This window comes from Crotalus tigris, unplaced genomic scaffold, assembly GCF_016545835.1.
Source record: "Crotalus tigris isolate CLP2741 ecotype Arizona unplaced genomic scaffold, ASM1654583v1 scf7180000018548.2558034, whole genome shotgun sequence".
NCBI classification, from domain to species: Eukaryota; Metazoa; Chordata; class Lepidosauria; order Squamata; family Viperidae; genus Crotalus; species Crotalus tigris.
The window spans coordinates 983402-1010663 of NW_024097071.1; the positions used below are offsets into that span (position 1 = coordinate 983402).

General features: G+C 37.4%; 1 protein-coding gene across 2 annotated transcripts in view; it reads left to right on the forward strand.

Annotated features, from left to right (window-relative positions):
- The first annotated feature begins 4095 nt into the window (after window positions 1–4095).
- Window positions 4096–27262, forward strand: part of SCYL2 (SCY1 like pseudokinase 2) — a 35402-nt gene continuing 12235 nt past the window's right edge. The window contains exons 1-14 of one of the 2 annotated variants that reach the window (XM_039354067.1): window positions 4096–4276; window positions 9052–9256; window positions 13120–13277; window positions 13894–14038; window positions 14652–14801; window positions 15611–15832; window positions 17242–17358; window positions 19527–19652; window positions 19904–20080; window positions 20440–20451; window positions 20583–20705; window positions 21444–21557; window positions 22328–22460; window positions 24493–24611. In XM_039354067.1, coding sequence (XP_039210001.1) covers window positions 9080–9256; window positions 13120–13277; window positions 13894–14038; window positions 14652–14801; window positions 15611–15832; window positions 17242–17358; window positions 19527–19652; window positions 19904–20080; window positions 20440–20451; window positions 20583–20705; window positions 21444–21557; window positions 22328–22460; window positions 24493–24611 — 1773 coding nt within the window. In that variant the 5' untranslated portion in view covers window positions 4096–4276; window positions 9052–9079. The remainder of the gene's footprint in view (window positions 4277–9051; window positions 9257–13119; window positions 13278–13893; window positions 14039–14651; window positions 14802–15610; window positions 15833–17241; window positions 17359–19526; window positions 19653–19903; window positions 20081–20439; window positions 20452–20582; window positions 20706–21443; window positions 21558–22327; window positions 22461–24492; window positions 24612–27262) is intronic. The other variant, XM_039354068.1, reaches the window with a different exon arrangement.

The following is a 27262-nucleotide window of genomic DNA, read 5'->3' on the forward strand; positions in this document are numbered from 1 at the left end:
CAAAAATAAACCAGCCCCAAAACACTCAGCCAACCCTCAAGGCTAAAGCAGGATTTGAAATCAAATCCAGCCTTGCAGCCTGTGGCTATAACCCTGAAACCAAATTGGTTTTCTATAAAGATTTCCCTCCCCCTGCTTGGCTCCAAGGAAAAGGAAAACAAACTGGACACACACAGTATGCAGCAATTAATCATCTTTTCTGCAGTAGCAAGGAGTCCCAAAGACACATATTTATCAAATGTTAAATAAAACATCATAAGATTGTTCCTTTGACAAGAATACCCTCAAATGCATTACTAAGGATAAATCCAAACTAAAATGCAAAGGAAAAATCACTGAAGCATGCCACACATACAAAAACAGAATATCAGAGTTGGATGGGACATTAGAGGTCCTCTAGTCCAACCCCTTACTGAAACAGGAAACTCTATCCATTTCAGACCCTATCAATTTCTAACCTCCTCCCAAAAACCTCCAATAATGAAGCATCCACAATTTCTGGAGACAATTATCCCACTGATTAATTATCCTTACAGTCAGGAAATTTTACCCAATTTCTGTTCTTTAAAAAAAACACACATACACACAAACGAACATGCAGACAGAAACTGCCTCCCCCCTTTCCTTTTTTTCTTCTTTCTTCTTTTTGCATCTCTTACTTCTCCAAGGCAGAAATTCTTGGGTTAAAAAAGTAACAAACTAAACATTTTTAAAAGGATTGCTCAAAAATTTCACCCCCCTTCAATAGCCCTTCCACCATGGGCTTTAAACCCATTCTTCCTTCCAATGTAATGTTATACTGTTTCTGATGTACAGCTTCTCCTGGTTGTTTAAGAGTTACTTTTAATGGTTTAATTTGAACCCTTCCCCTATTCCCCTCCTTGGCCCAAACTGAGGGGTTCACTTTTCTTTGAGCCTCCTCACTTAAGGCCATAATGTTTACCATTATTTCCCTTTCATTTCCCATAATAACAATCCCCAATTTACCAATTATGTACCTCCTGGCCAAATTGCAGCTCCCTTTAACCAATACAAAGTTCAGGTCCTTTTACTACTGTCTGGACCACAGCTGATTTAAATATTGTTGCTTCTACTACACGTCCGTAATTCCCTGATCCTTAATCTTCCCTTTCCCAATTTGCATTCCTGGAGGTAAAAGTTCAGGGTAAATCTGGTGGTCCAGAATCCACCAAATACACCCTTTCCTCCTCCAGGGATCCAACCTTTAAGGTTTATCAGGGGTTCCTAAAAAGCTGAACCAGAAAACAGATTAGTCTCCTGAACCCCTAATCCTCAAAATTCACCAAATGTGCTAGTTCTTCCCCCTCCTTCCTCTTAAGCTACTGTACTCATTTTCCCAGTGTCCTTCCTCCTTACAAAAGGCACATTTGTTTATTTATTTAAAGACTGGGGAAAAATTTTCTCCTAGAGATTTATATCCCCTGGTGCCAACTGGCTGTCCTCACCCCCAGCCTGCCTTTCCTAATTACTCTTCCTCTTTGCTGGCCTGTTTGCAATAATTGAGCCATGAATTTTATCTTATCTTACGTTTATCTCTCTCCTCTTCTCTCTTCGCATATACTTTCTGAGCCTCTTTTACCGCTAATAAATCTTCTACTGTTTTAGTTTTCCATCTGTCTAATTTCTGCATTTGTACCCTAATACCTTCCCATGCTTTCCATTGGTCCTAAAAACATTTCTAACTTGTTTTCCTACTTCAATAGGATCTTCTATTAGGTTGGGCAATTCTTTCTTAGATTGCCTGATTTCAAAAGCTGTTAGGGGGGACAATTCCCCCCCCTCCAGGTCTTTAGAAATGAGTCAATACAATCCCCAAACACACAGACCATTAAACATAATTTCCAGACCTTTCCACTTTTACTCTTTTAGGGCACTTGTAGCTTGTTCTCCAGGCAGTGGGGAAATACGAGGAGTGTTTCTGATAAGACTTTAACCACTGCCTATACATTCCCCATCGCTCTAAGCTAAGCTGAGAAGCCCAATTTAATTTATTGGCTGGCCAAACATGTACTTAGGCCAGGTATAGCAAATGCCTTGTTTAAAGCATTGACTTAAAACACTTCAACATTCTCCCTAAGGGATTCGCATCTCCCTAAGGGGGTTCATTCCAGAATGTAAATACCTTTCCTCTTTTTCCTTATTGGCCGGCACACTGGCTGGGGAGGCGTCCCTCCTCTTCAAACTCTTATTGCCCATTAACACCTCTCTGGTATACAGATACCCCTCTGGTATCTTACCTGTCAGGCTGAGTTGAAGTCCTTCCTTAGGTCGGCCGACTTTCCCTTAGGTTTTCACTGGGTCCTGGCTTTCATCTCGGGATCTCCAATTCCTCCTTGTTTGAGCAGGGGCAATCCGACCTTTAGGGCTGGGAAAAACTTACCCAGGTGCGCACTCCCCTTTCGAATATCCCCGGCTGCCAAAGATGGAACAGGTGCAAATCCCGGACGAGCCCCCAAGGCTGTTATGTGCTCCTGGCTACTTTCCTTCGTGACCAGAGGCAAGCTCGCCTGACCAATAACCAGCCAAGACACAGTGAAGGCCTTTTGTTTCGTTTATTGCAATAAGCGGGGAGAGAAGCTTTTCAAAGCTTGGTTCTCTCCAAAGTTTTAACCCAAAATATCTCCTTCTTTTATTCATCCCTCTCACCGGCCGCTACAGCCCTCCTCTTTCCCCATTGGCTGAGGTAGTATGAGGTTACACTCTTTCCGTCCGCCTATACACATTTCCTGATAACATACTAAATCATATTCACATATACAATAAGAATAAGAAAAATTATTTTCCTATGGTTATTTTTAAACTCAATATATTTATTTATGTCTCCACAATAAGCTCTTTTCCTGCTTTTCAATTCAATTCATCATTTCAATTCATCATTCTCTTCTTATCTTATTTGGCCTGGTTTCCTACTTTCCTATACTTCCTGGCTAGCCATTTCCTTAAAAAACAGCTATTTATACTTCCCTCTTCCTTTCTCAGACCCAGCTATTTTTGCCTTATCTTACTTCCTTAATCTCTTCCTGACTCTCACCATCTGTATTTTTAACTGACTGAAGATTTATCATATTGATGTATATTTATCACTAGCACGGGGTGAGTGTCCATGGCCCATTTGCGCATGCTAGCCTGGGTGGGTTGTATGGCCTACTTGCGCATGTGCAAATAGGGATGCTAGCCGCCGCAGAGGGTACACAGCTGTTCATGCACACACGGCCAGCCACATGCGTGAACGGGGCCGCTAGTGCTGCGCCAGTGTGCATGGCCCCACGCACACACCAATTTTGAAGCTGCTCTCCTTCCTGTGGTCTGCGAGCCCGAAAAGGTTGGAGACCTTTGCCATAGGATACCCACAGTTCAAATATTGCTATTTATTAAAGTACAGGTAGTCCTCGACTTAAGATGGCAATTGAACCCAAAATTTATGTTGCTAAGCAAGACAGTTGTTGAGTTTCACTTCATTTTACAACCTGTCTTGCCACAGTTGTTAAGTGAATCACTGCAGTTGTTAGGTTAGTAACCCGGTTAAGTGAATATGGCTTCCCCATTGACTGTCAGAAGGTTGCAAAAAGTGATCATAGGACTCTGGTCATAAATGTGAACCAGTTGCCAAGCATCTGAATTTTGATCATGTGACCATGGGGATGCTGCAATGGCCATAAACTGAAAATGGTCATAGCACTTTTCAGTGCCGTTGTTAACTTTGAACAGTCACTAAATGAACTGTTGTAAGACGAGGATTACCTGCGCAACTGGCAAGAGCTCATGCAATATATTAAGCCAACACAAAGCAAGCTAAAACTATGCCCTAGTCTAGTGCAACGAGTGAAGTCGGCCGTCGTGATGAGAGAAGAGCCCCAAACAGAAAGGGAAATTCCAGCGTCTTTTTCCAGCCGAGCACTCCTGAAGAACCTTCGCCTGGGGATGGAAGGCGTCCATAACAGCCAGTAGCATCTCCTCGACCGCCTCAATCCAAACCCGACTCCCTTGAACGGGCAATCAAACTCCACGGACACCTAAAACTACCGTTGGCGGCGTAAGCGGTGGGCGGAGCTTCCTCCGGCACAACTTCCGGCCCTGAGCCCATCTCCTGTTTCTCTCGCAGTGACAACAACAGAGGCAGGCGGCGGAAGCTCGTGGGAAGGACTATCCGGGTCAGATTGGGCGGCTGAGGTGGTCGCCATGGCGTAGCCGAGCCTGGTCTGCACTTGGTCAACCACGCCCCACAGTGAGGGCTGTATCATTTCTTCAGGGACAGGTGAGCCGGGTTGAGGGCGGCCTTCGCTGTCGGTGCCGGAGAGTGGCCTTAAAAACTTGGAGCGGGGAAGGGCCCGTTTTCTGCCTCCGAATCGCAAGGAGGGCCTGAATGGTGTATTCTGGGCAGGCCAGGTATAGGGAGAGATGGGTGACGTTATTCCTCTCCACCGTGTTTTCTGCTAGTTTTCTCGATCGGTCGTGAGCGACGTGGCGAAAAAGAGTAATAAGCTTCTTAGTAATAATACAGTTTCCTAACCAACAGGCTCTTCCAGTTAAGGGGAAGGACAGCTTCAACCTTTTCCTTACACGGTGAAAATCTCGTATCTGTTTTGGGGGTTTATTTATCCGAAAGAATGGGCTGCTATTTGTATATCTAGTAGTGTGACATCTCAAAGAATATCAACGTTTTTTTAAAAAAGAATAGAAGCACTTTTGCTGTTGTGATCCGATAGTTGATTAATCTGTTTTTTAAATGGACAGTATAAATGATATTACAACATAGAGAAATACAGCATATTTAAAAGTTTGTATGTATATTGAAATACCAAACGAAGCATAAAAGTAATATGGGCTGAGTATATTTTATATGTTTAGTTGTCCACTTATTGCACCTTCTGACAAAACTTGCTTGGGAAATCTAAGCCAAAACAATGGGATTGCCTTGTTTTGAAGAGAATTAAATTCTTTACTTTTAATGTGTCATGGGTCTTCTAAATCTTTTTCTGACAGCTCACTAAAAGTAATTTCTTGTAAGATATGGAAGCAGTTAAACAGAAATTACTACCTTTAAAACATCTGAAATGCTACTGATGTTCCAGTCAAAAGTATATTTAGTAAACTCCACATTGAAAATAGCAGAATTGAAATCTTTATTTCCAGGCTTAAAAAGCAGAGGAATTATTCCCAAATTTGCTTTTGTTATGATGAGCTGAAGTCATACGCATTTATGTGTGATTAAGGATAATTAAACACCTTGCTACATATTTCTATTTGGTTTGTTCTATTTTCATTTTAAAAGATAAGCTCAAACTATTTTTACAGATATGCCATCTCCCTAAGTTACACATAAAGCAGTTTTTGGATAGCCTGTTTGGAAAAAAAAAAATTCAGCTGAAATCTCTATAGAGCTGCAGGCACGCTTACAGCAGGTTCCTAAACTTAATTTCTGGAGTTTACAGCTGTACTAATTTTTATATCTATAATATTTTCTATATCCTTAAATGCAGTGGTTCTCAACCTGTGGGTCGGGACCCCATTTGGGGTCAAACGACCATTTCACGGGGGTCGCCAAACAAGACTGTCCGCCATTTTTTCCCCCTTTTCTTTGGCCACGCCCCTGGCACCCAGTGATGTATAAGTGGTTGGGGGTCACCACAACATGGGGAACTGTATTGTGGGGTCGTGGCATTAGAAAGGTTGAGAACCACTGCTTAAATGACTTGCAAATACTGTTTTTCATAAGTCTGTTACTATGTCACAATAGTTTCTATGTATGATGTGTATAAACAATACTCCTATAATTAGTATGCTACCACTCAAGCATGCAAACATCAGAAAACAAATCCTTATCTTCCTATACTCTTGTCAGCTACTGGGCATCTTTCATTTAAAAGGCCCTACAACAGGCATGTCAAACTTGTGATGTCGCGTGACGTATTGCGACTTTTTCCCCATTGCTGGCAATGGGGTGGGCATGGTTTCGGTGTGACGCATCCAGCCTGTGGGCCGGCAGTTTGACATGCCTGCCGTACAAAAATGAATTCTTTTCACACTCTTTCCTAAATGTCAAAAGGGGAAAGAGGCATTCTGACCTCAGATGGCAGAGTATTGTGTTCTACAGTGAGGATGCTGGTCCTGGGAAGGCCATTTTATGGACATCTGTCCCCTTAATCTCTCAAGAGAGGGGTACCCATAATACCCCTCCCATTGAATAGGCATGTTTCATTCAGATCACATCATTTGAAACTTATAAGGAATAAAGTGATATAGGACTTTATAGTTAATAGATTTTGAATCAAATCAGCTGCAGATTATAGGTCATTTTCAAGAGCAGTTTCACGTAGACCAAATTGCCTCTGTCTAACAAGAGCTAGAGTCACTAACTTCATTTCTTTTCATCTGGAAAAGTCACAGCTGATAGTCCAACCAGAACTGGCCAAAGCCTTTATTTAAAAGAAAAGAAAACACACATAAATAGTAAAATAACAAAATGGTACAGCATAAACATAAAAAAAACAGAGATGGGGGAAAGACTGCAAGATCTCTCATTAAGATCTTTAATAATGTTTCTTCCCCAAATGTTTGCTGACATAAGTTGAAATCAACAAGATTGCATTTTCCTCCATTTGAAACATTCTTCTAAGCCGTCTAGTAAATATAATATTTTCTGATGAAATAATTTCATTTTAAATCATTATTAAATTATTTAAAGCATATAACAAAAAATATATAGCATGCTGAGTGCCACTACATATCTTAATTCTTTTTATTAGAAGAGGCCAGTGGTTCAAGAACAACACTGAAAAAAAAGGAGACAAGAGTTATCCTTGTCAGGTGTTTCTTATTTTTAGCAACTTAAGATGTGTGGACTTTTAACTCCCAGAATTCCCCAGTCACAGGCTGGAGAATTGTTGACAGGAGAATTTGGGAGTTGAAGTCCATGCGTCTTAAAGATGCTGAGGTTGGGAAACACTTATATAATTTGATAGGTTAAGAGATGAATCAATTCAAAATAACTGCTTGATGAAGATATAAAATTGTAATCTAATGAAAAAAATGTGGAAAATCATAACTTTTTAGGCCATTCTTCATAAAAGTAATTTGAAAAATGTCTAATATTTTTTCAAAACTAAAACAGCTGATTCAAATTTCTGTTATGATATCAAAATATCACTCATCAGGTGAATGTTGTCAGATATCCAGGCTCTACTAATCACAGCCCCCACTTGCTCTTCTAGCAGGAACCATAGGTCAAGGAGAATCCCCAGATTGCATATCCGCTCTTTGCCAGCAATATCGCATCTTTGAGAGCTGTAAATGGAACAATCATGAATACAGAACAACTTTGTAACAAAGTCAGTTTAATTTTATTAGGATTAAGCATGAATCTGTTCAACTTCGTTCAGTCGTACACTATAGAAAATAAAAGAAAATGTCTTGACAGAAGATTTATTTCCAAAGTAACAAGCAGATAAACATTGCAGAAGTCTAGATGAAGGGGGAGGGGTACAAAAAACATCTTAGATCGGCACCATCCTAACTTTTTTGAAATGTGTTTTTCTGGTTTTTGTTGTTAGTCTGTCTCTCACTGTTAAAATAAATAATGGGCAAATGTACAAAATCAGCAGGGGATCAAATAATTTTTTCCCTCACTGTATGCCAGACATGTCAAATCCACGACATCATGTGATGTCGCGCAATGTATCAGGACAGTTTTGCCATTGCCGGCAATGAAGTGGGCATGGCTTCCAGATGACACGTCTGGCCGATGGGCCGGCAGTTTGACACCCCTGCTGTATGCACTCAGTTAAGACTGTAACTTCTGTTTGGCTAGGATCAGGGTGGCTAATGATGATTTAAAAAAAATAATCGGATTTTGTTTATTTAAAACAGATTTTTTTTTATCAAATTTATTTTAATGAAATGCTTTTGGAGTAAAAATCTATCTAAAGTTAGTTTGAGATTGAAGGTTAAATCCTATGAAAAATGGTAAAAAGAACTATATGAAGCCTCCCCATCACAAGACTCTCATTGATGACTCACACCTCACCCATCACAAGACCCTCACTTGACACACCCACACCTGAAGCTCTTATAAACAGAAGAACACTAACAATGACATCCCTTAAATTCTACTGAAGATGTTACCTAGCCTGGTAGTGAAACATTTGGAAACCAACCCATAAGCTCAGAGAACAAACCTTCACCCTCATCCTACACTTGACCTACAGATATTCGCCACTATTGCGGAACTATATGTGTTTACCCAAACAAGAGAAGTCTGAAATTAGACGTGATAGCAATATTCCAATATTTGAAGGGCTGTAACGAGAATATGGATTCATTCCAAGTAATGCCAAGAAAATGATGGAAGCTCTCCAAAGAGAGATCCAACTTGAAATATCGAACTGATTATGAGAGTTAGTGAAACAGTCTGCCTCCTGGAATCATGAGTATTCCATAAATGGAAATTTTCAAATAAATATTAGACAACCATTGGTCTGGGATTGTCTGAGAAAGACGTGGCATGGGGTTGGACTAGGAAATGTTTTTGCAGCCCTATAATTGGATATTAGGGTACACTTTATAATGTGTTCATCTTATATTTAATATATTATATCAACTCAAGAATATTAGAAAGGGTATTATAACAGAGTATAGCAATTAATCTCTTACATTCTTTCTAACTTTTTTTCAACATAAGTAACAGATTTAATTCCTGAAATCCCTTCATCATTTTTCAATGAAAAGAAATTTATTCAGATTAATAAATTAATTTTAGCAAAATCTCTGATATAGAGTTTAACTGACACCATAACTTAGATTTCTGAAGTCATAGTCGTAGTCTGTCTATTTTTGCCTTTTTAGAATACAATTCCTTTTTTTCCCAAGGAGCTGCTATTTTTTAACACTTTAAATGGTGTTAACTATTAGAATAAAAACAAATTCTCATATTCAAAAAGGGATACAAAAATATGTTAAAATTCTTTATTATCTGTGGCATCAAGCTTTCATTTAAATGTTTTCCAAAATGATTTTAATAATTTTTTTTTGTAGGCAAACATACTGCAGAATTGTCATAATAATGGAGTTGATGCTAAATAAATTGAAGAGCACTGTTACAAAAGTGACTGCAGATGTTACAAGTGCAGTTATGGGAAATCCTGTAACCAGGGAATTTGATGTTGGTCGGCACATTGCTAGTGGTGGCAACAAACTTGCTTGGAAAATATTTAATGGCTTTAAAAAGTCAACAAAACAGGTAAGCTTTTTGGGAAAGAAATCTATATAATCATAGTCATGTTTCAGTGACAGAATAAAAGTTGTTGATTATGCTCAACATTATAATATTTGTGGAAGTGATGTTCATATATGTTCCTGTTAGGTTTCTAAAGTGTCTCAATATTTAAAAGTTACGAGAAAACTAAAGAAAATTAAATATACTATAATTTCTTAGACTACAATCTAAGGAGGTTGTCTATCTGTAAGTAGATATATGAACTCTATCCTAATCTATCTCAGATATGTGTGCTTACATTGCTATCAAGTATTCAGATGTCAATAAGACACCTTGAATATGTCTTTACTTTAGTGTGGTGGTGTTATCGCATTAATCCTGTGATAATGGTTACAGGAACAAGTCTCTGCAGTTGTTGATCACATTATCAAAATAATCACCTAATGACTGCTTCACTTAGTGATAGAAATTCCAGTCCAAACTAGGGTTGTCAGAAGTACTGGTAGGTAAAAGTGATTATGTATAAGTTTGGTAGATTTATAAATAAGATACTTCATGTCACATGTACGGTAATTTTTAATTAATACGGTAATTATTTTGTTGTTATAGCTCTTTTAAATAAAATATTCACAGCCATGTCTCCTTTTTCTTTGAGAGTAGGGGTTTCTTAAATACCAAATCATCTCTTCTTTAGATAAATATAAAAAAACTTGTGCAGGTTTTCAGGATAAACCAAAACTATGATTAAGAGTAAAAATTATATCCTAAAAATATTTAGCAAAGTCATCTTCTGGACACACTGAAATCACATTTTTATCATTTATTTTTTGTTTCTTATTTGCTGATCTTTTAACAGTGAAAAAATGGTTAGTTCTTAAGCATGCTAATCTTCAGACAGCTTTTTACACTGGTAACGTATCCATGTTATCCTGTATTTTCTAATCTATCTCCCATTTATTTCATGAATGGAGTTAGGATCACTCCTAAAATCCTGCTTACTCAACAGTTATACTTATATAGTTGGTATCTATTGGCATGTTGCCCCATTGAAATACTATTTGTTATTGCTAGTGAAAGACAGGAATCAAATTGGGATACATTGGTCAGAATTTCTGGAATTGTTTGGGAAAAACGACATTCAGTAACTATGACAAATATGTAACTCCACAGCCAAGCTAAAAACATGCTAATTTTTATTTTGGCTCTGACATATGATTAAGAGTTTTTATAGAAACTACTCTGATTTTACTGTGCATCTCATGTCCTAATGAACATGTGATATTTAGCCAGATCTAAAGTGAAGAAATCTAAAGTCAATAAATATTTCTGGGATAAAAGTATATTAAATATTACCAGAAAAATGTATTGAAACATGCTATCTCTTTGCATATATGTATTTATGTACTGAACTCTTCCCAGTCCTTTACTGGAAAACTCTTGTACATACTTTCTGCCCCCCTCCCTACTATCCACTGTCGCTTTAATACTGTACCACCTCCATGAAATTCATGGGCATTGTATTTGATGTGCTAAGTAGAATATTGTTTTGTTATGTCCATTGTTGTTGGTGCCATTGTTTGCTTCTGTGGCCCAATGATTTTTGTGCCGCAAGAGCAGAAGAAGTTTGTCTCTTGGTCTTTGTATATTATGCATCACAGTATTGGCTGCTGTCAGGTATTTATTCTTTTTGCTTTATTCAATTACATTTCTTTCTCTCCCTGATTGTTGGACTGTATTTCTCCAGTTTGGTTTTGCTACAGGTAGTCCTCGAGTTACAAGACTTTGTTTAATGACAGTTCAAAGTGATGACAGCCTTGGAAAAATTGACTTATAACCTGTACTTGCACTTTGTCATTGCACCACTCCCACAGATACATGAATGCAATTCAGGCACTTGGCAACTGAATATTTATTATTGGTTGCACATCTTGCAATCATGTGATCATGGTTTTAACGTTTCTTTGCTAATTTCTGGCAAAAAAATAGCCATTGGGGATGTTGGATTCAGTTAACAACTGCGAGATTCACTTAACCATAGTAATTAGTGACTAACTTAATGACCAAATTGTCATAAAATCAGGTCCAACTCAACTTAAAACTGCAATAATTTACAGTCGTAAGTTAAGGACTGACTTCTCATTAAGCAGTACTTGCTCATTGTTTCTTCTGAGCTTAACTGCTGTAGTTTTCTGTCTGTTGATATGAAAATATATTATATCTAGGATATAAAATAATTGTAAAGTTGTGGAATTACAGGTAGTTCTCAATTTCAACCACAATTGAGTTTAAAATTTCCACTGCTAAGTAAGATAGTTAAGTGAGTTTTGCCCCATTTTACAACCTTTCTGGCAACAGTTGTTAAATGAATCAGCTTCCTTATAGACTTGCTTGTCAGAAGATTGTAAAAAGTGATCCCATGACTCTGGGACACTGCAATCATCATAAATACATGCCAGTTGTCTAACATCCAAATTTTGATTACATGACCACACGGATGCTCCAATGGTTATGTAAAAAACAGTCATAAGCTGCTTTTTTCAGTGTCATTGTAACTTTGAATGGTCACTGAAATGACCATGGTTATAAGTCAAGGACTATTTCTATATACTGCCCTTATTATTAAAGTACACAATTGTATGATTCAATGGGCAATGAACTTTGGATATAATGTAAAGCTTAAACAATGGGAGAATATGTGGACGAAAGTTTTCAAATTTACATTAAATTACAATTTAAAAGAAAAAATTTATAAGATGATGTATCTTTAACATCAGGTAAGTTGTCAAGAATGTACAAAGGATTTCAAATGAACCCTTTCCCCACTTTTATTTTCCTATTTGCTTTTGTATTTCATATTATAAACTAATAAAAAGGATAATATTAAAAAAATAAATGTGCCTTTTCCCAAGATTTTGCTGTAGAATGAATGTGATCATAGAAATAGACTCAAATGCTTTAAGGACTTTTAAGATTGGGCAGCCATTTGTATGGAATTGTGTAGGATCTTCTGCTTGAGCAGGGGGTTGAACTAGAAGATCTTCAAGGACCCTTCAAACTCTTATTATTCTGTTATTCTGTTAGATTTAGCTGAATGCCAGTTATCAGGAAAATTGCACTTACTGTATTTAATATTCCAGTGAACCTTTCATCACCACTGTGTAATAGAGTTTTAAAAACTGTACTTTTAATAAAATCTTTCTGTCACATATAAAGGAAATATCCAGAATCAAGTGCCTGAACATAAAGCTTGTTTTTTTTGTTTTATTTAACACATAGCTTGAAAATTCTGAATAGATGTACTAGTTTAAGTGTGATTTGTATACAGATTGTCCTCAATTTACAAGCATTCATTTAATGACCATTCAAAGTTACAACAGTGCTGAAAAGAGTGACTTATGACTGGTCCTTGTACTTACGACTGTCACAGAAGCCTCATAGTCACATGATCAAAATTTGGGCAGTTGACAAACTTGTATTTACAGTGATTGCAGCATCCGAGGATCACATTATTACCATTTGTGACCTTCCTAGCCAACTTCCAAAAAGCAGAGTCAATGGAGGATGTCAGATCTGCTTAACAACTGCATGATTCACTTAAAAAACTGCAGTGTTTTGTTTAACTGTGGCAAAAGAGATTATAAAATTGGGAGCGACTCATTTAACAACTGGCTCGCTTAGCAACAGATGTTCCAGTCCCAATTGTGGTTGTAAGTCAAAGGCAATTTTGTAAGATGGCAATTTTCTTACAGTGGTGAAATGCCTTGTTTTCAACTAAAAGGTTTCAAAAAGAATTATTTTAAAGTAAAGTATTAAATGTAGTTGTCTTTAGTAAAATATACATAAAATATTAATGGTTCATTAATTACATTTGTATATCTTATGTTTAGGAAGTGGCAGTCTTTGTATTTGATAAAAAACTTATGGATAAATATCAGAAATTTGAGAAGGATCAAATTATTGATTGCTTAAAACGTGGAGTTCAGCAGTTGACAAGACTTCGACATCCTCGGCTGCTAACTGTGCAGCATCCACTAGAAGAGTCCCGGTAAAAATTTCTGATGCTAAAATAATAATAGATTCAGTGTAAAAGCTAAAGTCAAAACAGTCTGATAATTGGATTGTGATGAATTTTGAAAATTGACAGTGCAGTATAGAATACTGAATTGTAAAAAACTGGATTCTTTTTCAAATACTTACATAGATTTCTAAATAAAGCCAGAGGTTACAATTTATATCCATATTTTAAATACTTTTCAAATATTTTGTACCCTGGGTATAATGGGTGATGAAATATATGCATTTAATTCAGTTTGCATTCTATGAATATAAGAGAGTTTTATAAGGAAAAATCAAAGGGACCTATTTAAAATATTCAAAAATTTCATTTCATTTTGTTCTTTTCCCAGTGATTCTGAGAAGCTTTTTAAAGGATTTTAACTGGTGTTGATTCTTACAAAATAATGTTGATTTATGTAGTTGGAGTTTTGATACTTGCTGTTAAAATTCCAAATTGAAATATATTTGCTTATCATAATGTCTTGTGCATTTTCCAGATGGCAGTGTGCTACATAACCTATAAACTACCTGCATTAGTATAACTATCTCTTTTTTTAAATTTAACATTTGAAGTGTTTAGTAAAATTATCCTTGTTTTCTTTTAGAGATTGTCTAGCATTTTGTACAGAACCAGTTAGTGCAAGTTTGGCTAATATCCTGGGTAACTGGGAGAATCTTCCTTCACCCTTACCATCGAACATTAAAGAATATAACTTGTATGATGTGGAAACGAAATATGGCTTACTTCAGGTATATGTTGACTTATAACTTACATTGATATAGTACCTCAGTGTATCATAATTGTAATCCAGTCAAAATTGTATGTGTGTGTCTGTGTCTGTGTGTTTATAAATGAGCAGATATATGAATACCTTAATGTATTCATATGTAAATGAGGTATTTAGTCCACATTTTCTTTCTACAGAAGGAAAACAATAAAAGTACCGTTTACAATAAAAATTATAATAAATTTGTATACCGTACCAATTCCTTCCATGTTGTAAAATAATCTGCAAGGGAATGCACACATTTTAGATAATTAAAAACTTGAAAGTCCTCAGCTTCTTTCATTTCTTAAAAGATTTTTGGGAAGTCTTCAGGAGATTATCTTATTCAGATAGTTTGATCATTTGTATCATACTCTGTGTTTTAGAATAATAGTTCTTGTGTAAATTGTGCAAAAATATCTCATGAATAAGAAGGGCTTAAAGAGCTAATTACAGTTGATTGGATGAGCAAGTATGACTTGGTTACATTGTCTGTATTGAGATAGCAAAAAACAAACATAACCCATCATAAGTAAGTCTTAGAAAACTGGGGAAAAAGACATTATCACAAGAATATAAATTGTCCTTCCCAACAGGTTTCAGAAGGCTTGTCATTTCTACACAGCAGTGTGAAAATGATTCATGGCAACCTTACTCCTGAAAACATAATTTTGAATAAAAGTGGTGCATGGAAAATTATGGGATTTGACTTCTGCATTCAATCTATAAATCCATCTGAGCAAGAGGTAGTAGATTGTTTAATTTGCTATTTTTCTTAAATGAAGCCCAGCTGAAAATACTAAAAGTCTAATATTTAGCTGATTTAAAAGTTTTAAAAGTTTACAATGAGTCAATACATGATAGTTCCTTCACTTTTTCAGATAGAAAAACACCTTGACATTGTCAGAGGTGAAAATTTTGTATAAGATTTGTGATTTGTACTTTTTAGTACAAATTAAGATTTTATGATTTTTGAGGAAGTTATGGAGGCTATTTATTTATTATTTACTTGCTTGCTTGCTTACTTTCTTACTTATTTATTTACTATAAGCAAGTTCTCCCAGCACAGAAATGGCCACAATTGATGTACAAGACAAACCTGTGCAAAAGCCCCACTGGCCATGGGTACCATCTGTTCCTCAAGCAGGACCTCAGAGTCCAGGAGGATTCCCAAATACACTCTCATACAGAATTAAAGATGGAAAATCTCCAGAGTAAGAGGGCCTTAAAATCCATAGCAACTTAGTCTTGCCATGGTTGAGTTGAAGTTTATTCTCCCTCATCTACTAGGTATCTAGCAATTCTAAAATGAAGTAGGATGATATATTTATATATGTTATATGTTCTTATGAAGATAAGTTTTTGCTTTCTTCACTTAATATTAAAAATGTGTCAAAAAATTAAATTTCAATTGAAATGAGCACATGTCTGTTAAAAATTTAGGTCTAAATAGTTAAGGTAGAACTTTTGAATATTAATATTACTTGGCTAAAGTAAATTTGTTTTACATTTTAACGTTTCAAAATATATGACTTCACTACACTTCTTATTGCAGCCAAAATTCTCTTCTAAAGAATGGGACCCAAATTTACCATCTTTGTGTCTTCCAAATCCTCAGTATTTGGCACCAGAATACATCCTTTCAGTAAGCTGTGAAACAGCTAGTGACATGTATTCTCTAGGGGCAATTATATATGCTGTATTTAATAATGGAAAGCCAATTTTTGAGGTCAGCAAGCAAGATATATATAAAAGCTTCAGCAGACAGCTGGATCAGGTACATTTACATCTATTAATACGTATTTTCAAATATACGTTCTCAACTTAAGACCAGTTGCTTAGCAACCTTTTGAAGTTACAACAGACTCCCCAAAAATTACTTTTAACCTGGTTTCAAAGTTAACAATGGATGCAGCACCCTGCAGTCATTTGCCCTTATGGCTGACTGAAGATCCCTTCAGTGCAGTGTTCATCCACCCACCCATTCCTCCCTGCTGGATCCTTGCTGGATCCCTGCAGCCACTCATCCACCCAAGGGAAATCATGCTGGTTATAGTGATGCAAATCAGCTGGAACTTGCAAGCTATCAGTTGCCTTCTCATCCAGCAAGCAAGGGGAGATCAGCAGTCTTCCTTCCCACCCAAGGACTTTCAGGACTCAGCCTGCTTCACAGCCCAGCAACACTCAACTTACTTTTCTGAGGTTTTTTTGCAGCTTCTGAGATAGATACCCAGCCCAATACAGGATCAGCTTTCTTACAGACGTAGCCTCATGGCAAAGCAGTTGTTATTCTAGCAAATCTATAGGGAGTTCCCTTTTTAAGGAGGCTCCATAAACTCCACAAATAGAGTCTCCTTAAAAAGTGGACCTTCCTTAAAACAAAAGTCTATAGTATTGTGAGAAAAGAACCTGTTGCAAAATAGTATGAATTTGCCACAAGCCTGGGGCTGTAAGAAACGGATTCTGTATTGGACCAAGTATCTCTTTCTGAAGATGCAAAAAACAAAAAGTCAAGTTGAGCGCTGCTGGGCCTTGGAGCAAGCAGAATCCTGCATGTCCTTGGGTGGGATTTCCCATTGTTCAATTGCAAGCTCTAGGTGAACTGATCTCCCCTTGCATGTTGGAGATTGCAAACTCTATCCAGCCTAATCTCCTCTTGTTTGCTGGATTGGAAGGCAACTGGAGGCTTGCGAGTTCTAGCTGGCTTGATCTCCCCTGCTTACTGGGTGGGAAGGATGCTAAAGAACTGTGGGGACCCCACGGGGTGAGAAGCAGAACATGGGGTGCCTCAGGGGGTATGGGAGGCCTGGGGCAACTGACCCTGGGCCTGCATAAGCCTTCCAGAACCTTCCCCACCTCTGAGGCACCGTGTGCTCCATTTAACAATCTTCAGGTTTGCCTAACAGCTGCATCAGGGAGACAAAGGAGTGGGATCATTAAGTGAGGCCATTTTGCTTAATGGTCACTGACATGCAACCGTAATGGGAAGGGTCCATTATGGTTATATCTTAAGGACTACATGTATTGATTTATAATGGCTGGTTTCAAATATTAGACTTGATGTGTGAGCATGAAAATGTATATTGTACATGATGAAATTCTAAACCATAAAGATTTTTATGTAATAAACACACGATAGGCAGGATTTTTTGTTGTTGTTAATGATGTATGATGTGTTCTGTACAGCTTAGTCGGTTGAATTCCAGTAATCTTCAGAACATCCCAGAAGATGTCCGTGAACATGTGAAATTGTTGTTAAATGTCACTCCTGCAGTCAGACCAGATGCAGACCAAATGACTAAAGTAAGTAAATAGAAATAACGGCAGAACATAAGGCAGTCTTCAATTGTTATAACAAAAAATGAATATAGAGTTTTAAAATGTTTTGTAAAAATACCCTGGTTTACGGGAATTTGGAATATAAGAGATTAAATTTCTTTTATTAGCAGAGCCAGTGCTCAGTAATTCCCTGGAATTGTTTTTGGACAGAATACAGGTAGTCCTCGAGTTACAAGTGTAATGGAGCCTGCCCATTCCACTCGTAACTTGAAAACTCGTAGAGTGAATCTTGTTCCTTTAGCGAGATCACTCTCTTGCTCATTAAAATGCATGTGCCTCGTTAAGAAAACATGAGGTATCTCAGGATTGGGAAGGTCATGGTGGGCCTAGTGATGGAACAAGCCCCCAAGGCATCCCTGACCCACTAAGATACCTCATGCTTCCGCCTTCCTTCCTGCTGCACGAGACTCACGTGGAAATGGTCTGTCTCCTCTTTGCCACGGTTCCTGCTGCCGCTCCGATCTGAGGCCAGGGGATGTGTCCACAGCCCCCCGCAGCCCGGAAAACGTGGATGGGCTGCGGAGGGACAAAATCACTCAGCGGCCATGGATCTGGTCTCCAGGGGCTTGGAAAAGGCCTCCGGAGCCCGGATTGGGCTGCAGAGGGCTGCAAAATCCCTCCGCAGCCATGGATCCAGGCTCCAGAGTCTTGGAAAAGACCTCTGGAGCCCGGATTGGACTGCGAAGGGCCGCAAAAAGTGCTCTGCGACCATGGATCTGGGCTCCAGAGGCTTGGAAAAGGCCTCCAGAGTCCAGATCGGCCCTCGAAGGGGGCGCAAAATCATTCCACGGCCATGGATCCGGTCTCCAGAGGCTTGGAAAAGGTGTCTGGAGCCTGGATCGGGCCACGGGGGGCGGCAAAATCGCTCCACAGCCATTGATCTGGGCTCTGGAGGTCTTTCTCAGGCCTTTGGAGCCCGGATCGGCTGCGTGGGGTGTGAAATTGCACTATAGCCATAGATCCTGGCAGCAGAGGCCTTTTCCAGGCCTCTGCAGCCTGGATTGCCTGCGGGAGTGGCACAAAATCGTTCTGCAGCTATAGATCAGGGCAGCAAAGTCCTTTTCCAGGCCTCCAGAGCCCAGATCGGGCCCCGGGGCCCCCTGCAAAATCACTCCGTGGCCATGGATCCGGTCTCCGGAGGCTTGGAAACGGCCACCGGAGCCCGGATTGGGCCACAAGGGGGCTGTAAAATCGCTCCACAGCCATTATTCTGGACTCTGGAGGTCTTTCCGAGGCCTCCGGAAGCTGGATCGGCTGCGTGGGGCGCGAAATTGCACTGCAGCCATAGATCCAGGCAGCAAAGGCCTTTCCCAGGCCTTCGGAGCCTGGATCAGCCGGTGGTGTGTGTGAAATCACTCTGCAGCCATAGATCTGGGCAGCAGAGATCTTTTCCAGGCCTCTGGAGCCCCGATCCAGCTTCCGGAGTCACATCGAAGTGTCCCCCCCGGCTTCAGTTTGGTTCTCTGTTGCAGAGAACAGAAGCCTAAAGTACCATGAGATCACACAAGATCAATAGTGTGAGATCTCGCTCCACTGATCTCGCGTCATCTTGCTGTTATTTTAGGCCTCCATTCTCTGCAAACACACCAAAGGCCTGGAGCAGCCAAGAAAGCGAAGATTCTCCATCTTCGCAGAGTGAGTACTGAAAGTCTAGTGCCTAGGGAGACCCGCAGCGGGGGTGAGGAGAGAGGGAATAACCTGGGTGAGTGTTGCAGAACCACTGCGGCAGCTCGTAAGGATGAACGACTGCTGTGGTGCTGCAATACTCGTAATTTTGGGAGTTGCTCGTAAGGATTAGGGGGCGCTCATCACGTAACTTTGAACGAGCATTAAGTGAACACTCGTAACTCGGGGATTACCTGTATCTTTTTAGAGACTATCATGTAGTTGTCTAGAAAATAGGTGATACTTATGAAACTATAGCAGGAAAAATGATTTTTACCTTTATTTTTAAATTTTATTTTTAATACATCTATTTATTATTAAATTGTATACTGCCCAACTCTCAGACACTCAAGACAATTCATAAAATAACCTATTAACCTTAATTAGAATTAAATGCTATTGTACTTTTGATGAGCCAAATATATAACATTTATCATCTAAATAATCCTTTCTTATTTTTTTTTTAGATACCATTCTTCAGTGATGTTGGGGCCATGACATTACAGTACTTTGATTCTTTATTCCAAAGGGATAATCTTCAAAAATCACAGTTTTTCAAAGGGCTGCCAAAAGTTTTACCAAAACTACCTAAGGTTAGTAACTTCAAAATATATTAATAAATGCCTGAGGAATACTGTATATTGTAGATGAAATGTGCATTCTCTGTAATAAATTTATTTTAGGACTGATAAATATTTCTGATTTCATATGTTTTAAAAAAGAGTTATAGGATGCACCAAATATAAAGTTATTTTTTAACAATGCTGTATTTTTATTTATAATATTTAAGATTAATTATATAAATCTTATATCTTTGAAAAGTAAAGTATCTATTTTCTTTCAGCGTGTTATAGTGCAAAGAATTTTGCCTTGCTTAACATCTGAATTTGTAAATCCAGACATGGTACCTTTTGTTCTGCCTAATGTTCTGCTCATTGCGGAGGAATGTACCAAAGAAGAATACATTAAACTAATTCTACCTGACCTCAGCCCTGTATTTAGACAACAGGAACCAATCCAGGTACATTTGTATCTTAAACATTACTTTTGTTTCCTTTTGATGAATATTTTGCATTTCCCATTAAATATTGACAAAAATATGTGCCTTAAAGTCTGTTTACACTGACATGCTGAAAAGAAAAGATAGAACTGTTATATCTTTATACAATTATATTCAGTGTGTAAAGTTACGGCCAAAGTTTATTTCAGAATCCTAGATGGAATTCCCTGGAATAGATTTCTGCCAGGTGAGAGATTTAGTTTCTAAGTCTAGTGTATTTCATTTTGTGGATATAGTAATTATATTATGCTATACATTCCAACAGTATATACTGGTAATTTTGATTTTAAAATTGGTGTTCTTGTTTTCCACGCTTACAGGCTAGCAATATGGTAAGTGAATGTGTTTGTTATATTTACATTGACATTTGAATGCAGATTGGTACCAAAAGCTATTCTGAAATATTAGTCTGATTAACAAAATAAGCTAAAGTATTTTTTTAAAATTTACATTTCATAAACAGATTCTCTTGATATTTCTTCAAAAAATGGATCTACTGCTAACAAAAACACCTCCAGATGAAATAAAGAACAGTGTTCTGCCAATGGTTTATAGAGCCCTAGAAGCACCATCAATTCAAATACAGGTCTGACAACCATATCTTTTGTTCAACTTTGTTACAGCTGAAATGTATTTGGGATCTTTGAAAGATTCTCTTATCCTATCTTTATTTCTTGTATTTGTTTCTATCAGTCTTTAGAATAAGGTTTCACAATGCAGTAAAATATTTAAAAAGCAATACGAGGATAAATTTTTAATTTTTGCATTTCTTTAATTTTGGAATATCACTTTTTCTTATAACATTGACTGATTGTTTTTCAGGTCAAAAGGAAGGATGAACAAATATTCTTTTCTCTCGAAGTGTGTAAAATGTTTTGAGATTGAAAAGTTCTGATCCTAAATGTATCATTCTTACTTTCAAATGCTCCCTGTTCTAGTTTCACAAAAGCATTCCAAAGTTGGGCATATTTTTCAAACTTTACTAGAAGCGATCTGGTTGAAAAGCAGGCCATTCTGAACATTTACGATTGGAACGGTCCATTTCAATATCAACTTCATGAAAGGATAGAATTTCTTATTCCAGTGTAAGGTGATGATTCGGATAAGGTGAGAGTGATCCAACCTCAAAATGTTTTACATATGTGTGCTTCCCACACTCCATCCTTCATCCTATCTTTGACCTAAATATAAATTTTGTCTTAAAATATTAATCATTTACTGTAAACAGAAATTAAAATCAATGGCTTGAAAATTACTTGTTTTTAAAAGTTAATTCTAACCTTATCCAATTTTTATATGATGATTGTGGTATTTTTATTTGCAGGAACTCTGTTTAAATATAATTCCCACATTTGCCAACCTTATAGATTATCCATCAATGAAAAATTCATTGATACCAAGAATTAAAAATGCATGTTTACAAACTTCATCTCTTGCTGTAAGTTTTAATTCAGAGCTCTTTATAATTGTTTGCATTTTGCTGTTTTAGTTCGAACAATATTACTTGATTTCTGGCATGTGTGAGGGTTTTTTTGTATTTTTAGCAAAAACTGTTTTGATTATATATAGCTAATATTTGAAGAGTGAAATAGCTTACCAATTACTCTCACCCTTTCATCATTATGCCCCCTGCTTCCAAAATAGTGTCTCTAAAAAAGAAAAAGAATTACATGTCTTAGACTCTCCATACAAAGCAGCCTCAATTGTATAAGATTTCTAATAGCATAGGGACCCTTTACACAACCATATCATTGTATTCCTGAAGTTTTCAATTTCCATTGAATGTTCACATATTGGAATTTGAACTGTAGACTCATATATCTTTCTGAGAAGAGATTAAGGCTTGATCATAAATTAAACTTTCACATTTATCTTTAATCTAGCCTTATACTTTATTTGATTATTATATTATTAAATTTCCATTCATTTCTTTCATTTTTCTATTTCATTCATCAGATGCTAAAATACTACTTAAAAGCTTTAAGTAGCTGATATAGATTGTATTTTACTTTCTGATTACTAACATAGTAATTCTAATTCAGTGGATAGGTACATAAACACACACTGTTTAAGTCTGGAAAGGAGATATAGGAATGTACATCCCTTGTACACATATGTTTTAAGTGATTAAATAGCTTGTTTATGAAATTTCATTTTAAATCACCTTTATTCATAAAAATTCAGAGGCTTTGTTTATATATTTATTAGGTGCGTGTAAATTCCTTAGTCTGCCTGGGAAAAATTTTGGAATACTTGGATAAGTGGTTTGTTCTTGATGATATTCTGCCTTTTTTGCAACAAATTCCTTCCAAAGAACCTGCAGTCCTTATGGGAATCTTAGGTAATACAACTTTTTATTTTTTGTGTTATCTACAGTAATTCCTCCGCAATATTTTGGTGTACTGATTCAAAAACATATGTTTATAATATGGCTCAGAGGTGTATAACTTGTTTAGTTTCCCAATATTTTCTTTTAAGTTCAAACTGTATCAACATATATTAACTACCCAGGAACATACTATTATCTCTAGTCAAAAAAATAATCAACTTCAACATTTTGTTTCCCTATTCCCTCAAACTAAAAGAAATACAAACATAATTATACATTTATAATTGCATATAACAGTTTAGACAGCCGTGTTCAAATTTAAGTTTGAGTGAATCCCTAAATGAACAGAAGCTAACACCAATCTCTCTCTTGGATAAAGTTAAGCATGAAATCTTGCTGCAAATGTGAACACAATTATAATGTTTATGTGCAATTGTTTACCAATTCAAAATTATCTGGTATCTGTCATCTGTCTCACTTTTAACCTACATGAGCATAACCAATCTATTCCCCCCCCAACTTTCTGGTTCACCACAATTTAAATCGTACATCAATCAGTGCATAAAATCATCTGATGAATTCAGCTAGAAAAGTTTATATCTTAATAAAAAGGTCCTTCTGATTTTTTTGCCACCATTTTTTGATCTTTCGGTTAATATTTGTAATATCTCATTTGGCAAGCAGAAAAGCTTCCAAAATTCCCTCTAGCCAGCTTTTTATTTCTTCCTTCTGGAAGATTTTCCATTCTTTCTTGAAAATATCTACTGGTTCAGGAAAATCTTCTTATATACAATGGATTATTTCCTGGCAGATTTTCAATAACATTTCAGTCTGAGACTGGGAATATCAAAATCGTTGTCTTACTTTTCTGTAAGTTCTTTATGGTTGATTTAGAGGTGTATTTCTGATCAGTTTTTTTTACTAAAACATCTCTCTGTTATCAGCTTCATTTTCTTCACTGATTATAAAACCCCACATGATTGTAGTCTTTGCTATTCTTCTCTATGAAACTTCTCTATGTTCTGACTCAAGATATGGCCAAATACTTCAGAACTCAATTTAAAGATAGTTTAAGAGACTAATCTTGCCCAGAAGAATGAGCAAGTTGGGCTCTAATGTAATTTCTGAGATTGGCAAATTTACAGTGAACTAAAACAATTCAAAGCCCCTGGAATAATCTAATCCTGCTAAATTACTGAATGCCAGCACCAAATGGGAAGTCCCAATTTTAGCAAATCTGTTTAAACACATAGATCTTTGTTATATAAGCAGTAACTCTAGTCAGCTACTCTAGTATTAGCTGAACATCCCAGTTGTTTTTTAACAGTGATATGTGTGTTCCATTTTCTAGATCTTGCCAGTTTGGGAGAGCTCTAGCAGAGATTTTTCTTGGTCTTCCAGAACTTGTTTTGACTTCAATAACTACATGTAGCTTCTGTTTCTTAATAACACTTCTTGCAATTGAAATGGCTAGAAGAACATGTTTAGAGATTTTTTTAATAGATTTCCCTTATTTATACATACATTACCTTCATTCTCAAATGAACAGATAGCTATCATGAGGAGATCATGGTTGCTGAAAGTAAATAGGACACTCAACCTGAGAAGTAAAAAGTGTCAGAGCATTCATCTTTACCTAGGTAATTGTAGTCAGTGAGTCATCACTTTTTGGGGCCTTATTAACATCTTATAAAATAATGTGATTAATTTGGAAGTGTGTTCTTGTCATATTCACTACATATTATTTGATTCTATAAGCAACTGCACATAAATAATAGATATGCACTCATTTTTTTTTTTAAAAAAATAGGTCTTTATATTATGTATCAGCTTCTATTCCTCTGATACATGTAGACTGACTGGGGGTTATCAGAATGTTTGTATGCAACTATATATATATGTGTGTGTGTGTGTGTGTGTGTGTGTATCAAGTGCAATGGAAGTTTCCATTTAATTGAAATTAGTCTTGTGTTCAAAGTAAAATATAATGACTGCAATTTATTATAACAAAATGAATAGCTAAACCATTAATGTTTCATAACAGGTATTTACAAATGTACATTTAGTCACAAAAAGCTGGGAATTACAAAAGAACAACTTGCAGGAAAGGTGCTCCCACATCTGATTCCTCTTAGCATTGAGAACAATCTTAATCTAAATCAGGTAGGTTGATTAATCATATATTTTCACTATAAAAATGTAACATTAGAGTTAATTCATAAAGATGTTCATTTTACATTTCACTACGTTGCATTAAAGCTATTTTGAATGCAATTGTGCAAAAGTCAGGGGAACTGAATTGCTGTTCATTTAATCCCATGATTTCTTTGGTGTAGGAGCAGACTTTCCAATTTGGAGCCTTCTTTAAAGAAAAGATCACACTTAATTTGCACTGGTTGAGTTGTTTTGGTTTTTTGAGATGGTGGTGGTAGAAATTATAAAAATAACTTTCTGTGTAGGTAATATGTATAGTCACTACAATGAAGTACAGTTATGCCAAAGAGACAACACACCTTGACATCAGTGTTGTCATTATATACTTGCAAGGTGATATCTGATGCAAGTCTTAAGTTGTAGTGGTTCCATCTTGGACAGGCATTCATATCTTCCCTCCCCCTGCAAATGCCCATGGATATATTTTGACCTCACTAAGGGAGTATAAATACAGTTGTATTTATAGAAAAGAAGGCTGCAAACTGGAAGGGGATTGATAATTTGAATGAAAAAAATATTGCTAGTAAAGAAATCTGGACAATTTCAGAAAAATAGTGTGAGGATTAATAAAACATTCATTTTATTTCTTTATTTCTCTTTGGATCAATTGGCAACAATATTATAGAAAGTATTGTGACCTGACTAGACTTCCAATATTTTCCAAATATGTAAAAGAAAGCTTATAAAGAACATTAAGCATGGGAATAAAGCTGTGCAATATTGCTTTATATCCTCCAAAGTTGTGATCACTGATAAAAATCATCTGTTGTGACCAAGAGACTAGAAATGTTAATCACAAAACAACAAGCCCTTGCCCCCATCCCTGTCCTCACTTAAATCTTTTTTTATGGAACGCTTGAAGAGAAATCTATCAGTTTCTGCAGACTTCATTTCCATGTCCTAATATTTAAATCACTTATAAAGTTTCAGAATCTAAGTGTACTGAACATCTGTTTTATGCCATTATTGAGTAATTGCATTAAATTTATTTGCCTGAAGGCTTTTGGAAGAGGCAACTATCTAGGGGAATGTTAAAAGAGGTGTTTGAGACCCACACATACACATAGACTAAGAAAGAAAAACATTGTATACAAATGTGTTTGAATTATTTGGGAAATAAATGTAAAAACATTTACATGCATAGATCATGTTAAGTACAGAAAACAAGTGTCTTTTGGTGACAATTTCACAAGGCAGCTTGTTAATTTGTATTATTTTAAGATGGTACTATTTTTAGACCTTAAAAACTGCAGTGTTGTGTACACATATATGCCTGTGTACCCATCACCCTATTCCCTTTCAGGATAAGCAGTGTTTTGCAAAGTGCAGAAAAAGAAAAAATAGTAAAGAAAAGAAATTGGAAGGAGATGATAGTAGAAAAAAAGAAGGAAGTCGAACACTAACTTATACCAACATTTGTGATGACTCTATACCAGCAGTGGCGAATCTATGGCACGGATGCCAGAGGCGGCACTCAGAGCCTTCTCTGTGGGCACGCGCGCCATGCCCCGGAGATGGCAACCGTCCCTCTTCAACCTGCCCCTCGCTAACTCAACGAGGTCCCACGTGGCCGGATGCATCCCAGCATGGCGGGTTTCCCTCCCCCCATCCCTCCTGACCTCACATGCTCTCCTTTTCCCGGGCATGACCCACTGCATCGCCTCCTCAGCTGTCGGCCAGCCATTCAGCTCATAGACAGCTTCTCTGAACTGCTGGCGGTGGACTGCAGGGCCCCAGAGTGTGCAGGTCGAGGGGCCATCCGGCTGTGGCTGCTGATGGACACTGCCAGCCCCCATGCGCTCGCTGGCCTCTGTGTGTGGGGACCAATGGTGTCAGGCAGCCGCTGCCCCAGCCCCTGCCTCACCTTCCCCTGCGACAATGGCACCCCCGCCCTGCCTTGCCTTGCCTCACCTCACTACACAGGACGAGCTTCCTGCCCACCACCCCACCTGCCAGAGACCCCCCTGGATTTCCCCCAACCCTGCCCGGCCCGCACAGGCGTCCCTCCCCACCAGAAACATTGAGGCGACCACACCCACCTTGGCCATGCCCACCCAGTCTGCCATGACCATCACAGCCACACCCACCCAGTGGGCCACGCCCACCTGGCATCCAGTGATAAATAAGTGAGTTTTGGGTTGCACTTTGGGCACTCGGTCTCTAGATGGTTTGCCATCGCTGCTGTATACTGTTCTGTCCTTGCAAACCATTCTTGTTTTTATGACATCCATTCCTCAATATGTTACTTTTTCTTGAATTTTTTCAGTTCTTTTTGAGATTCTTATCAATTCCATCCAACCATTACTTTGTTTCCTTCCTCTTTTGTTTTGCAATTTGATCCTCATTCTTTCTTCCAGCTTCAGTTCCATATAACAAAGTGGACAGAAGTACAGGCTTATATGCAGAAATGGTAACTTCTTTTATAAACATTCATTCCTTGCAGTATTTTTTTCTACCAGCATTTGCATATCCTAATATTTCTCTTTTATCCATTTCTCCGTCTTTAAGAAGCATTCTATGCTACATTAATTTTCATACTCATACTGCTTTTTTCACCATATTCAGGTTCTCATCCAACAACATAGCAGCACCTATGTATA